General features: G+C 47.7%; 1 protein-coding gene across 5 annotated transcripts in view; it reads right to left on the bottom strand.

The window, feature by feature from the left end:
• Positions 1–13458: 13458 nt before the first annotated feature.
• Positions 13459–14542, bottom strand: part of mipol1 (mirror-image polydactyly 1) — a 55163-nt gene continuing 54079 nt past the window's right edge. For 3 of the 5 annotated variants that reach the window (XM_080870133.1, XM_080870132.1, XM_080870134.1), the window contains one exon: positions 13460–13758. In XM_080870133.1, coding sequence (XP_080726259.1) covers positions 13692–13758 — 67 coding nt within the window. In that variant the 3' untranslated portion in view covers positions 13460–13691. Of the gene's footprint in view, positions 13759–14542 lie in introns of all 5 variants that reach the window. The other 2 variants (XM_080870131.1, XM_080870130.1) reach the window with 1 other exon arrangement.

Genomic DNA, 14542 nt, shown 5'->3' with positions numbered 1-14542 from the left:
TAACCACACCCTCACCTACAAACACTTTGATCAGTCACATCCACCCAGAGTCTCTGCATCAGCACAGAGATGACTAGGCTTCTAATCAAAACTTTACTGACGAGTTCAACTGCAGCACACGCCCAACTTCTACTTGCCGCACAAACAGGAAGGGAGTTTAGAGAGCCAACAGCCAATCAGAGAGCAGGATTCTCTGTGGGAGGTGGACCTCAGAGAACTGAGTTAACACGAGATGAGAGAGATCGAGACCACACACACACGTTTCATGTCTTAGTGAGGACATAGGAAATTGACATAACCCTTTCCCGAGCTGCTTCCCCTAACCATCAAAACTGAATGCCTAACCCTGCCTAAACATAACCATAACCATAACCCAACCTTAACCTAACTGTAAACCTGACACTAAAACTACATTTTAATAATCCCTTCAAACTTGTGGGGATGGGACTGTTGTTCCCCACAAGTAGTAAAGTAGTAAAATTAAATTTTTTCACACACATGCACACCCACACCCTCTCTCTCTCTCTCCCGGGTGGCGTCAGAAGTTGGAGCTCCAACAAACTGAGTCTTTCTTCAGAACAAGCAGATTAACGGCCGACGGATTAAAACCACCCAAGACGACCACGAGTGGTCTCCTGTCACTGTGGTAACCAGGCAGTGGTGGGAGGGGGGCCTCCACCCCACACACTGCTGTCAGGTGGGAACCCCGTATCTCCATGTCTGTATTAAAGTTTGTCTGACTCACTTCAGTCTGAACATGTCTTACGATTTAAAATCAACAATTATTTCTGTTATTTCTATTTTGTCATCATCTCCGAGGTCAGATTGGGGTCATGGATCTTTTTGCCAAAGTTTAAAGCTCCTTTTTTAAATTTGTCCCAAATTATTTCCACTTTTCTTCCATGAAACTTGATTTTAATCACACACGTTAAGGTAAATATCATGAATGATCCTCTCTTCTTCCCTGGCCCCTTGGATTCATCCAGCAACCCTCTGAGGGTCATGACCCACTGACTGGAAACCGCTGCATCAAAGTAGTTTCCTCGTTTACAGAAAAGAACATTTGTCTCTTTAAACTTTATTTACAAAAGGATCAGTTGGATTTGTGTGAATAAAATTACAGACTGGTCCTTCACGGGTCCCTCAGACGGCAGGTTTGTCTGACACCTCATACACTAAACATCCAGCAGATCACAGCCCCCACAGAGACAGCGGCCAGGGAAGCAGGAGAACATCACATCCAGAAGGCCCTGAGTAAATGTGTTTATCCAGGAGAGAAGGACAAGTGCTGCCTGAGTGAAAACCCTCAGTGATCCCGTACGTGCCAGCTGAAACACTTTTTCCTCTAAACACCGCGTCTCTGTGGCTTTTAAACCCTAAACAGTTGTCCACCCTAAGGATCAGGTGCCCTGACACAGGCAGAGTAATGTCGGTCTGTAAGACTTACAGACTCACATTTGTGTGTACCACGTTTACATATCTTTGTGAGGACCAAAACTTAAAATTATACTATACTTGTGGGGACCATCAGCACCTATGGGGACAAAATGCTCGTCCCCACGAGTTTGAAGCTCAAAATGTAGGTTCAGGGTTACAGTCAGTTAGGTCAGACCTTCCCAAAGTGTGGGGCCCGCCCCGTAGGGGGGCGCAGAGCCATTGTAGGGGGGAGGGGGGGGGGGGCACGGCATGAAAAGGGAAAAAAAAACAACGCTTGGACACTGCTAGCACGGGACGCCCACACAAACGCAAAGCAGGAGATGAAGCATCGTTGAATATGTTTCCAAACCAACTTCATTCTAAGACAAAGACTAGAAAATATGGTGAAGCAAATCTTCCCTTTGGCTTCACCTGCACAAGTGCTGAGGTAGGTCTCCCTGCATGATTGGTTTTCCCTGCGTCAGGAGCAGAGATGGGCAGTAACGCGTTCCAGTAATCTGATTACTTTTTTCGAGTAACGAGTAAAGTAAGGGATTACTATTGCAAAAACGGTAATTAGATTACCGTTACTTTCCCGTAGGAACGCTGCGTTACTGCGTTACTAAAACCATGATTTTTTTGCGAGAATGTCTCATGACAGTGACGTAAACGAGTGCGTGACAACAGCTGTGTGCAGATCAACAATGGATCACATATCGAGTGCGGGAGAGAGTATGAGCGTGCAGCGTTTAAAGCGTGGAAGTACTGACCTTACTTTGAGTTTGATTCCATAAAAAGTGACAAAAACATTAGCGTCCGTTGTGCGTGGGAAGAAAACTTCTTTTTACAGCGGAAAAAAAACCCCTAAACTTCCAAGCAAGCGCCAAGTGCGCAACGACGTAATGGGAAACTCACAGAAAAACTCGCGGATTCTTCCACTGACCGCCGCGGCACACCTGCACCAGGGTAAACCTCCGCCTACCCAACTCCTGCTTTACAGGTGAAAATAGAGCAACAGGACCGCTAGTCTTTGATTTTATTTATTTTCTGCTGTGTTTTACTTGCATTTATTTGAAAGACTGAGTGTAAACACACACACACACACACACACACACACACACACAAAATTATGTGCTGGAATGTGCAGAAATTAGGTTTAAATGTTAAACAAATTTCTTCCAGTCAGAGAATGTTGCATATAATTTAATTTTTGCTTGATGCATAAAGTTAAAAGATTAAAACTAATAACACAAGTTTTAAAAAGAGACTTTTCCATTTGATTACATTGTGTATGATGGATTATGCAGAAAAAGTAGAATTGGGCTGAAAGATCTATCGCTTGTAAATCGTGTTTTTAAAAAGTAACTAAGTAACTAAGTAATTAATTACTTTTAAAAATAAGTCATCAGTAAAGTAACGGGATTACATTTTTGGGGAAGTAATCAGTAATTAGTTACTGATTACTTTTTTCAAGTAACTTGACCAACATTGGTCAGGAGCAGCGCTGGGCTGTTCAAATCACGGACAAACAGGATCCCACATTCTTGATTTTTAGTTCACAAACACTTGTTGTAATGACTAACTACTCCTGACATTTAGCTCTTTATACAGTAAAGTTACAGCAGGTTACAAATAACATCAGGCTGATCCTGCCACGATTTGTTCCCTCTGTCTAAATCACAGACAAACAGGATCCCACAGCTGTTTATGTTTTTAAACCCATTTTGCACAGAGAGGCATTTTTTGAAAAATGTATTGATGCAATGTTGAATATTATTACACATAAAAAAAACAACTACAGTAAAATAATCACAGCGTGACGCCTCTGCCTTTGTAAATGGCTTAATACATTTAATACATGTAAAACCTTAATACATTTGTAAAACCTGCAGACAGAGACAAAATACTGTTTATCTGCTATTCTGCAATTCCTCTCATGTAAGCAATAACGTGGTGCACAGCTGACGTGAAAAAAGGCACTTGACATTGGGTAATGAACTCTGTATTCCTGGTCCACAAGGAAACGCAAAAAATGAGTTTTAAAAAATCTCCGTTTTCGGTGATTCGAAACGCCGTTTACGTGTGGACGACACAGCTGCGTGTTCAAAACTACCCGTGTAGGTGTGGACGCAGCGAGTTAGTAGTTTATTTTCTTACTACCTGCAGATTACTTGTATTTGCTTAATTGTTTACTAAATGTTTGAGGTGTGAAATAAATAAAATAAATATGGGTGTATGTGGTTGGAGGATGTGTTAGTGCGTGCGTGCGTGCGCGCGCGCGGGGGGGGGGGGGGGCGCGAACATTTTTCTGTAAAACAAAGGGGGGCCCAGCGAAAAAAGTTGGGAACCACTGGGTTAGGTTATGGTTATGAATTTGTTTTTGATGGTTAGGGTATGTCCATTCGATGTCCTCACTAAGATATGAAAACAACTGTGTGTGTGTGTGTGTGTGGGGGGGGCGTTTGCTGTACGTTCACTTTTTCTGTTTCCACCGTTTACAGGAGCCCCCCCCCCCCCCCTTCTTACCCTAACCCTAAAGTTTTGATGAGTTCTGCAGAAAGTTTTCCTGCAGGAAACCGGCCCGGGGTGGATTAGCCCCAGGCACACTGCTGCTCTCACTGCTGCCTTCAGGAGGCGCTACAGAGCAATGTTTACTGAAACCAGTTTGTCCCCCAACTCTCTGATGAGCGCTGTGGGATAACCCACTCTTATTGGAGCTGAAGTTTACTGTATTGAGTGAGTTGCAGTGAACAATGAATTTATTTATTATTTAAACTGATTTTTTTTTTAACAGCAAGGTTCCACATGTCACTGTTGTTGTGGGGCATTAATCAATGGGACACCACTAGTGACAATGTTGCATGTGTGGGGCTTCTCAGCCAAAGTTGCATGGACTCCATGTGGGTCAGGCACATTCCCCTGTAACTAAACCATGAGTTTAAATTTGGTGTGTTTGGTTAACTAAGTATTAACTCATGAGTGTAAATGTAAAATAAGGTAAATGATGATTATTATTATTGTTACTGTTATTATAGCAGAATCTGGAACAAACACACAGCAGGGCTCGCAAAATCGCTAGCCTGACGTCCCAGGGCTAGCGATATCTCCGGTCGGGCGGCTTATTAATTTAATAACTGTACAGTACTCTGTTTTTGGTAACTATTGTCCTTGATGTAAATATGTTTAAAAAATTGTGTATGTTTCTGTTCTGTGTCCTGTTTGTTTGTATGTGTTTTTCTTGCTGCTGTTACAACCAAATTTCCCCTTGTGGGACAATTAAAGGATTATTCTATTCTATTCTATTCTATTCTAAGTCTTCGGACACAGAAGATCACAATCAGAAGACGAGCGCCGCGGGTCTGATGGAAGCAGCTTTTCATTACCTCGTTCTTCATTGCCTGCTGTCAGATTTCATCTGCAGGTCTGCAGACCACCTAAGAGCCTCGTCTCCCACAGCTGTTCAGTCCTGAGTCCAAATCAGAACCTCCTTTTTTATTAAACGCTCCCACATGTATGATTGGTCGTCAGCTCGACTCTGCAGTTACAGAACCAGTCTGACTGACAAACAGCTTCATGCACCGTAGCTCAATAAAAGAAAACATGAGCACAGTAAGAGAAAAACTGCACTCAGTTCAATGTTATTTATATGGCGCCAAATCACAACAGCAGTCGCCTCAAGGCACTTTATATTGTACAGTAGATCGTATAATAATACATACAGAGAAAAACCCAAGAATCATATGACCCCCTATGAGCAAGCACTTTGGCGACAGTGGGAAGGAAAAACTCCCTTTTAACAGGAAGAAACCTCCGGCAGAACCAGGCTCAGGGAGGGGCGGGGCCATATGCTGCGACCGGTTGGGGTGAGAGAAGGAAGACAGGATAAAGACATGCTGTGGAAGAGAGACAGAGGTTAATAACAGATATGATTCAGCAGAGAGGTCTATTAACACATAGTGAGTGAAGCAGAAACACCCAGTGCATCATGGGAATCCCCAGCAGCCTACGTCTATTGCAGCATAACTAAGGGAGGATTCAGGGTCACCTGGTCCAGCCCTAACTATATGCTTTAGCAAAAAGGAAAGTTTTAAGCCTAATCTTAAAAGTAGAGATAGTGTCTGTCTCCTGAATCCAAACTGGAAGCTGGTTCCACAGAAGAGGGGCCTGAAAACTGAAGGCTCTGCCTCCCATTCTACATTTAAATACTCTAGGAACAACAAGTAGGCCTGCAGTGTGAGAGTGAAGTGCTCTAATAGGGTGACATGGTACTACAAGGTACGATGGGGCCTTCCTCCGAAGGGTGGCTGGCCTCTCCCTTAGGCTACGTTCACACTGCAGGCAAAAGCGCATCCAATCCGACTTTTGTGACCCTCTGCGACCCATATCCGATCATGGTGTGACTGTCATGGTCCTGGGTCGTTGACCCAGCGTTTTGTGTTTTGTGACTATTTCCCTCTGTTCTAGTTATTCTGTGTCCTCCCCCCTTGTGTCCGGTTCGGGTTCTAGATTTCCTGTTTTACTTTGTAGGTCTGTGTCTCGTTATGCCCATTAAGTTCCAGCTGTGTCCCCTCCTGTGTGCCATTTCCTCATTACCTGGTGTGTGTATTTATAGTTGGTGTCTGCCTGTGCTCCTCGTCGGCTCGTCTGCGTTCATCCATGTATCACTGCGTTCCTCCGTGTAGCTCTGCATTCTATGGTGTTTCGTTCCTGTCTCTGCGTCTCTCTGCCCCGCACCCCTTTTGTATGGTCTCAGGTTTGTCTTTAGTTTCTCCCAGTTTAGGTTTGTAATTGCTCATGTTGAGTTGCCTGTTTTTGCCACCACCACCACCACCTTGTAAATAAACATCACTCTGTCATCAGTTCGCTGCATCTTGGGTCCTCCTTTTCCTCCACACCACACGGCTCCCTCCGCCAGCCGTGACAGTACGAGCCGACCAACATGGACCCAGCAGCATTCGCACCTACCCAGGAGTTTCGGGAGGAGGTAACCGACACGGTCGCAAGGTTGGTAAACCTGTGGCTCGAGCAGGAGGAAGAAGAGTTCCACCGCGCTGTAGAAGCCAGGCTACAGCAGCTACTCTCTGCACACTCCTGGCTGCTAGACTCACTTCACCCGCTGGCACGGGACTTCCTCCTTCATGAGCTGTACCTTCGCCCTCCAGCCGCTACCGCTTCCCAACCCAGCCCGGCGGTGAAGATTTTGCCCGGCCCGCCGGAGGTCTTGCCCGGCCCGCCGGAGGTTTTGCCCGGCCCGCCGGAGGTTTCGCCCGGGAGGAAGCGACGATCGCGCCGTCGGCGCGTCGCCCCACAGCCGGAGAGTAGGACTTCGGAACTGCCGGCTGTGGTGAGTGGAAAAGACACTCCGTCTGTTTCGCCAGCTCGAATGACTGTTTATTCCGGGGCTGTGTTTGTTGAGCCAGCTGCCCAGCAGGTAGCTCAGTTAGCCGCCCAGCAGCCACTAGCTCTGTTAGCCACTCAATCGCCACCTCCATTACAGTCACAGCCAGACCTATTAGACACTTGGTTACAATCCATAGCTCAGTCAATAGCTCTGTTGGCAAGAGGACTCATCAGCTTTATTATCAGCTCAGCCACCTATTCAGCCACCATCTTCACCAGCTCCGCCTGTATTACAAGTCGAGTCCATCCAACCGGAAAAGCACTGTATTTCACCTGTTCATGTCAAGCAGAGAGACACACCACATAACGCAGTTGTCAGTCCGCAACAGCTGGCCAGCCCAGAGACTGTGACGCACTCCAGGGCCTCCCCAGAGGCTGGGTCCCAGCCCCCGGCCGACTCTGGACCCCTGGAGATTAAGAAGCCAGCTGAGGACTGTATCCGGCTGTCGCTGCCCGAGCTGGGTCAATGCTCTGTGCAGCTGCAGTCTGCCTTGTGTTTGCCAGAGGCCCGTGTGCCTGCTGGTTCTGACCCGTGCCTGCCAGAGGCCCGTGCGCCTGCTGGTTCTGACCCGTGCCTGCCAGAGGCCCGTGCGCCTGCTGGTTCTGAACTGTGCCTGCCAGAGGCCCGTGCGCCTACTGGTTCTGACCTGTGTGTTCCAGGGGCCCCGGTGCCCACTGGTCCAGAGACTGTTTTCGCTGGGGGGCCCGAGGAGCCCATCCAGCCTCCTGCTTCGCCTGCTGGGGGGCCCGAGGAGCCCGTCCAGCCTCCTGTCTCGTCAGCTGGGGGGCCCGAGGAGCCCGTCCAGCCCCAAGACCCATCATCGCCACCAGCTGCAGCCTCTGTGTCTCCATCCTCGCCAGCTGCGGCCTCTGTGTCTTCACCCACGCCTGGCTCAGCCTCTGCTTCTGCTTCAGTCTCGTCTGGTCCAGCCTCTGCTTCTGCTTCATCCTCGCCTGGTCCGGCTCCAGCCTTCGTGTCTTCAGCATCGCGTGGCCCGGCTCCAGCATCCTCGTCAGCATCGCCTGGTCCGGCTTCTGCTTCAGCTTCGCCTGGTCCGGCCTCTGCTTCAGCATCCTCATCAGCTGCCTCGTCTGGTCCAGCCTCTGCTTCGGTCTCGTCTGGTGCTGCGACGGCCACGCCACCTTCGGGTCCCAAACTGCCGCCTCGACATCGGCGGTCATCTGCCAGGCCGCTGGTGGAGCGTCATCGTCACTATGGACGACCTCCTAGACGCCGCCGTTGCTGTCCGCACGGTCGGCCGCCTGAACTGTTTCCTCGTCACCGCCGCTGCCGTGTGCACGGTCGGCCCCCTGAACTGCCTCCGCTCCGCCACCGCTGCCTTCCACTCGGTCGGCTTTCGGAGCTGTGTCGCCGACGTGGCCGGCCTCAGAAGATAAACTGTCCTGGACTTCTGAGCTGTGAGCCTCTGGGCCGGCCTCCTGAACTGTGTTTTGTCCTAGTACTCCAGCATGTGTGTTTTTGTTTTGGACAATTCCCTCGGTCCGCTGGAGCTTGTTTTGTTCGGTGTTGGTCCCTCCGTCCTGGGCCCCCGCCGCCCGCCCTGGGTTGGTCGTCTGTTTTTGTTTTGGGCTGTCTGGAGCCAGCCCTTGGAGGGGGGGTACTGTCATGGTCCTGGGTCGTTGACCCAGCGTTTTGTGTTTTGTGACTATTTCCCTCTGTTCTAGTTATTCTGTGTCCTCCCCCCTTGTGTCCGGTTCGGGTTCTAGATTTCCTGTTTTACTTTGTAGGTCTGTGTCTCGTTATGCCCATTAAGTTCCAGCTGTGTCCCCTCCTGTGTGCCATTTCCTCATTACCTGGTGTGTGTATTTATAGTTGGTGTCTGCCTGTGCTCCTCGTCGGCTCGTCTGCGTTCATCCATGTATCACTGCGTTCCTCCGTGTAGCTCTGCATTCTATGGTGTTTCGTTCCTGTCTCTGCGTCTCTCTGCCCCGCACCCCTTTTGTATGGTCTCAGGTTTGTCTTTAGTTTCTCCCAGTTTAGGTTTGTAATTGCTCATGTTGAGTTGCCTGTTTTTGCCACCACCACCACCACCTTGTAAATAAACATCACTCTGTCATCAGTTCGCTGCATCTTGGGTCCTCCTTTTCCTCCACACCACACGGCTCCCTCCGCCAGCCGTGACAGTGACAGTGTGAACGGCACAAATCCGATCTGGGTCACTTTCGTGTGTGTTACTGAATCCGATACATATCCGATGTTTTAGAAAGTGACTGCTGTTTGATGGTCATGTCGCATTAAATCTGTCTTTTACGTCACTGACACATGACAGACGCCAATTATCAGCGCCGAAGAAGACATCACGAACGCTTCCTGTCCGTCCAGTACAACTGTTGGGAAGACAACGTTGGAGAAACGTGAACATTTTATTTGTACTGCATAATCTGCAGATTCTGACAGAAATCTGCAACTATCCTTTGAAGCACCATTGCTCTAAAACAGAATTAAGGATCATTATTAGGTTATTTACATTATTATGTAAATAACAAAATAACTTAAAGCAAAAATTGGGAAACGTAAAGTCCGAAGTCTTTATATTAAGGGCCATCAGTCAAACAATATTGTTTGTTCTGGGTCTAAACAGAGCGCGCTGTGTGTGACGTCTTCTTTTGCGCATGCGGCCGCTTTGAGCGTTCACACTAGAGCACAGAAACAGCTTTAGTGAAGGTTACAAATGATCTTCTTATGGCCTCTGACAGTGGACTCATCTCTGTGCTTGTCCTGCTAGACCTTAGTGCAGCATTTGATACTGTTGACCATAATATCCTATTAGAGCGATTAGAACATGCTGTAGGTATTACAGGTACTGCACTGCAGTGGTTTGTATCATATCTATCTAATAGACTCCAATTTGTGCATGTAAATGGAGAGTCCTCTTCACACACTGAGGTTAATTATGGAGTTCCACAGGGTTCAGTGCTAGGACCAATTCTGTTTACATTATACGTGCTTCCCTTAGGCAGCATCATTAGAAGACATAGCATACATTTTCACTGCTATGCAGATGACACCCAGCTCTATCTGTCCATGAAGCCAGATAACACACACCAATTAGTTAAACTGCAGGAATGTCTTAAAGACAAAGACCTGGATGGCCGCTAACTTTCTGCTTCTTAATTCAGATCAAACTGAGGTTATTGTACTCGGCCCTGAAAATCTTAGAAATATGGTATCTAAGCAGATTCTTACTCTGGATGGCATTACCTTGGCCTCCAGTAACGCTGTGAGGAACCTTGGAGTCATTTTTGACCAGGACATGTCCTTCAACGCACATATTAAACAAATATGTAAGACTGCGTTCTTCCATTTGCGCAACATCTCTAAAATTAGAAATATCCTGTCTCAGAGTGACGCTGAAAAACTAGTTCATGCATTTATTACTTCCAGGCTGGACTACTGTAATTCATTATTATCAGGATGTCCAAAAAACTCCCTGAAAAGCCTTCAGCTAATCCAAAATGCTGCAGCAAGAGTGCTGACAGGGACTAGAAAGAGAGAGCATATTTCTCCTGTTTTGGCTTCCCTTCATTGGCTTCCTGTTAAATCCAGAATTGAATTCAAAATCCTGCTCCTCACATACAAGGTCTTAAATAATCAGGGCCCATCTTAGCTTAATGACCTTGTAGTACCATATCACCCTATTAGAGCACTTCGCTCTTGCTCTGCAGGCCTACTTGTTGTTCCTAGAGTATTTAAAAGTAGAATGGGAGGGAGAGCCTTCAGTTTTCAGGCCCCTCTTCTGTGGAACCAGCTTCCAGTTTGGATTCAGGAGACAGACACTATCTCTACTTTTAAGATTAGGCTTAAAACTTTCCTTTTTGCTAAAGCATATAGTTAGGGCTGGACCAGGTGACCCTGAATCCTCCCTTAGTTATGCTGCAATAGACGTAGGCTGCTGGGGATTCCCATGATGCATTGAGTTTTTCCTTTCCAGTCACCTTTCTCACTCACTATGTATTAACAGACCTCTCTGCATTGAATCATATCTGTTATTAACCTCTGTCTCTCTTCCACAGCATGTCTTTTATCCTGTCTTCCTTCTCTCACCCCAACCGGTCGTAGCAGATGGCCGCCCCTCCCTGAGCCTGGTTCTGCCGGAGGTTTCTTCCTGTTAAAAGGGAGTTTTTCCTTCCCACTGTCGCCAAAGTGCTTGCTCATAGGGGGTCATATGATTCTTGGGTTTTTCTTTATATCTATGAAGCGCCTTGAGGCGACTTATGTTGTGATTTGGCGCTATATAAATAAAATTGAATTGAATTGAACTAGAGCGCGTTTGCTGTCGCATTTTATTTGTAGTGTGAACGAGCAGACAAAAAAAATCGGATTTGATCAAAAAATCGGAATTGAGCATTAAGACCTGCAGAGTGAACGTAGCCTTAGAGATGGGGTGAGGAGTTCATCCACCCAGGAGGGGCTCAGAGTAGAGCCGCTGCTCCTCCACATACAAAAGAGCCAGCTGAGGTGGTTCGGGCATCTGACAAGGATGCCTCCTGAGGGCCTCCCGGGTGAGGTGCGTACAAGAAAGTGTTTGAACGTGAAAACGATCCAACGCATGAACCTGAACTCAGTATTTGTTCATGTTTGCACGTACACGTTTGTAAAATCGTTTGACATGAGCTCAGACTGCTCACGTGTTTGTGTGTGGATCGGAGCACGCACACGTGCACACAAATCCCTGCACACGTCTGTCAATCAGAGTTTACACTGGTGGATCGTATCCTCACTGCTAAATATTTCACAGTTAGTGAAAGTGACTGGGAACGACAGCAGCTCAGGCACGACGAGCTCGGCCACGTGAAATCAGCAGGTCAGCAGAGGCTGAGGATCACGGTGCTCAGAGGTCTTGACTTTCTGGAGAGTTAATCGCTACAGTCCTCCAAACTTCACGTGGCCTTCAGATTAGCTCAAAAACAGCGTGCAGAGTTTCACGGAATGGGTTTCCACGGCGACCAGCTGCAGCCAAGCCTCACATCAACGCAAGGCACTAGGGATGGGTACCGGTGTCCGGTGCCATGATGGCACCGGTTCTGACATAAACAGTAGTAACCAGACCGAAAAGCAGCGCACATTTCGGTGCTTTATTTCGGTGCTTTTTTTTCCTGAGCTGTGATACACTTCTAGCCAATCATTTTACGTTTCCGAGGATAGTAGGCGGGCCCAGGTATGTACTTTCTTTTAGAGCAGAGCTACAGATTAAAAATGCCCAAGGCGAAGCGGTCAAAAGTCTGGCTGTACTTCACAGCAAAATATGCAAACTCAGCAGCCTGCAACAAGTGCTTTAAGCTGATACTGTGATACTGTCAAAGGAGGTAACACCTTGAATCCGATGAAACACCTGGCGACGCATAGCGGTTTTTTTAAAAGCCCAGAAATGCGCCGTATTTGATAGCTTGCTGCGAGACCTCACACCGAGCGCATCTACCGCGGGTGGGTTGCCTGTTATGCAACATCCCCCAAAAACACGAAGAGGAGAGTCCTGGCCCCTAGCCCTGCCAGTGTAGCAGAAATGATGACGGATGATGATGCAGCAGCAGCCGTTCTTCTCTGCGTGAGTAGCTTAATGTTGTTCATGTGTAATTTACGTTGAGTAGGCTAACCACGTTATTACATTAATGCATGTAAGGTGAACTAGCAAACATCATCATAGCTACATGCGGCTGTCTTCTTGTTTGATGGCAGATGCTCCCTTCACCCTGGCCCAAAAGGCTAAAATGACCAAAGAAAAAGTGGAAAACAGTTAAACATGAGAGGTTTAGGACAAAGTTTGTGTTTTTTCCATTGTTTAAGCACTGCTTCCAGCCAAGAGTGATACCATAAATCCCCTATAGCTGCAGAAAATGCTAACATTGTTATCTTTTTACAACAGCTGAACATGAGAGGTTTTTGGACAAAGTTTGTGTTCTCCATTCTTTAAGCACCGGCACAGTTTCAAAAGTACCGATTTGGCACCGGTATCGGATAAAACCTAAACGATACCCATCCCTACAAGGCACACAGCGGAGCAAAGCACGGCGCCACTGTACTCTAGAGCAGTGCTCTCTGGGACGACCGATCAAACTCTGGGTTTGGTGGTTGCCAGGAACGGTACTGGTCCGACTGCACTGTGCCAGGTTTGGTGGAGGCGGGGTGATGGTGCGGGGCGGAGCAGGACGCCTCCTCGGCTAGGAGAGCTCAGAATACTGAAGTAGTGTGATATAATTACTCCTGTGTATAAACCGCCGCCCCTCTTGTAAAGCAGGTGTCTACATGCTTACTGTGGCCGAGCTCTCTGCACTCACCCTTGACTGCTGGTTTATGCACAAAGGGCAAAAAAGAACCTTGAACCTTGATGGCGTGACAGAAGAAGAAGAGCGTGCTCAGGGCGCCATGTGACTGAGCCAGGAAACTTGTCAAAGTTAAATTTTAATTAGAAGTTTTGGGAACACGAAGTCAGAGCGGCTTCATCGCGGTTGTCACGGTGATCCTCAGAAATGAAACCGAGCAGAGATTCAGTTTAAAACAGGCGAATTTAAGAAGAACCTTAAATCAACACAAGAACTAAAAGACACTGATCTCCAATTAAAGACCCTGGGGGAGGGGCGGGGCTCTCTGAAACTCCACAATCAACCAATCGACCAATAAACCATCAGGAAACAGAAGTCACGGCATCACTGTTTTATTAAACAACAAAAAACATTTGATTGATTTTAAAATGTCAGAACAACAAAAACGTTTGATTGAGAGAAAAATTTCATTCATGATTCCGGAAAGTTTGAAGCTTTTTTGGGTTTTAGAGCCGAAGCTAAGACGACGAGAAGGAAACATCATCATCGTCACTGAGCTGCTGCTGTCTTCACTGATCAGGACATCCGGCCGCTCAGATGACAGCGCGGACACTTCCTGTTCCAACTTTCTTCCTCAGCACCTCGACCAGACGCTCCAACCTGAGGAGAAAGATTTCCCGTTAGTGACGCTGAACTCTGATGTTCTGACGAGGTTTGTAAGAGCTCGGTGATGATGATGGCGGTGATCCTCTGTGGCCACTGCTCTGATGCTGTGACCTCAGTTCTCTGACTAACGGGAGGAAATGATGAGGAAAGTGAGAGGAAGATGAAATGTGTGTGTGGGGGGGGAGCGACCTGAATGACTTTCCAGCAGTCGGCGATGCTCGCTCACTCTCACTCTCTCTAAATCAAATTAAACTTCCCTCTGTAATACCCCCCACCCCCACCCAGAGCAAATATTCCTCTCCGCTGTTCAGAAACTTGGGAGGCTCTTCAGCGCCATGCGCCCCCCCGCTGGCAGCCAAATTAGAGCGGAAAGCCACGGGTTTGAGCCCAGGAGGACAGTGCGGGACGCAGACGGACGACTTAAGCTGTTTTCATCATGAATCTCATCCCTTCATCTTCAACTGATGAGCCGCCGCGCCGCAGCAGAAGAAGAAGTCACGTTATCCGGCGTCGGAGCGCCATCCTGCAGGAGCAGGAATCTGACGGATTAATTCTCCTCATCGGCTCGCCGCAGACACTCGCACACCCTCGTCTGCTGAATATGAATCATCACACCAAATCTCCTTAGTCCCACATGCTTAACCGGTCTTTGAACGCCTCCCGGAGTCTGTGAGACTTTCCGAGGCAACTTCACCGATCGGTCACTGTGCTCTCGCCGGACTGTCCAGAGAACCAGCTTATTGATCACCTGCACAAGAGATCAGTGAGCCAATGAACA

Source organism: Rhamphochromis sp. 'chilingali' (assembly GCF_963969265.1).
Source record: "Rhamphochromis sp. 'chilingali' genome assembly, chromosome: 21".
Taxonomy (NCBI): Eukaryota; Metazoa; Chordata; class Actinopteri; order Cichliformes; family Cichlidae; genus Rhamphochromis; species Rhamphochromis sp. 'chilingali'.
This window is presented reverse-complemented; position numbering and strand designations above follow the sequence as displayed.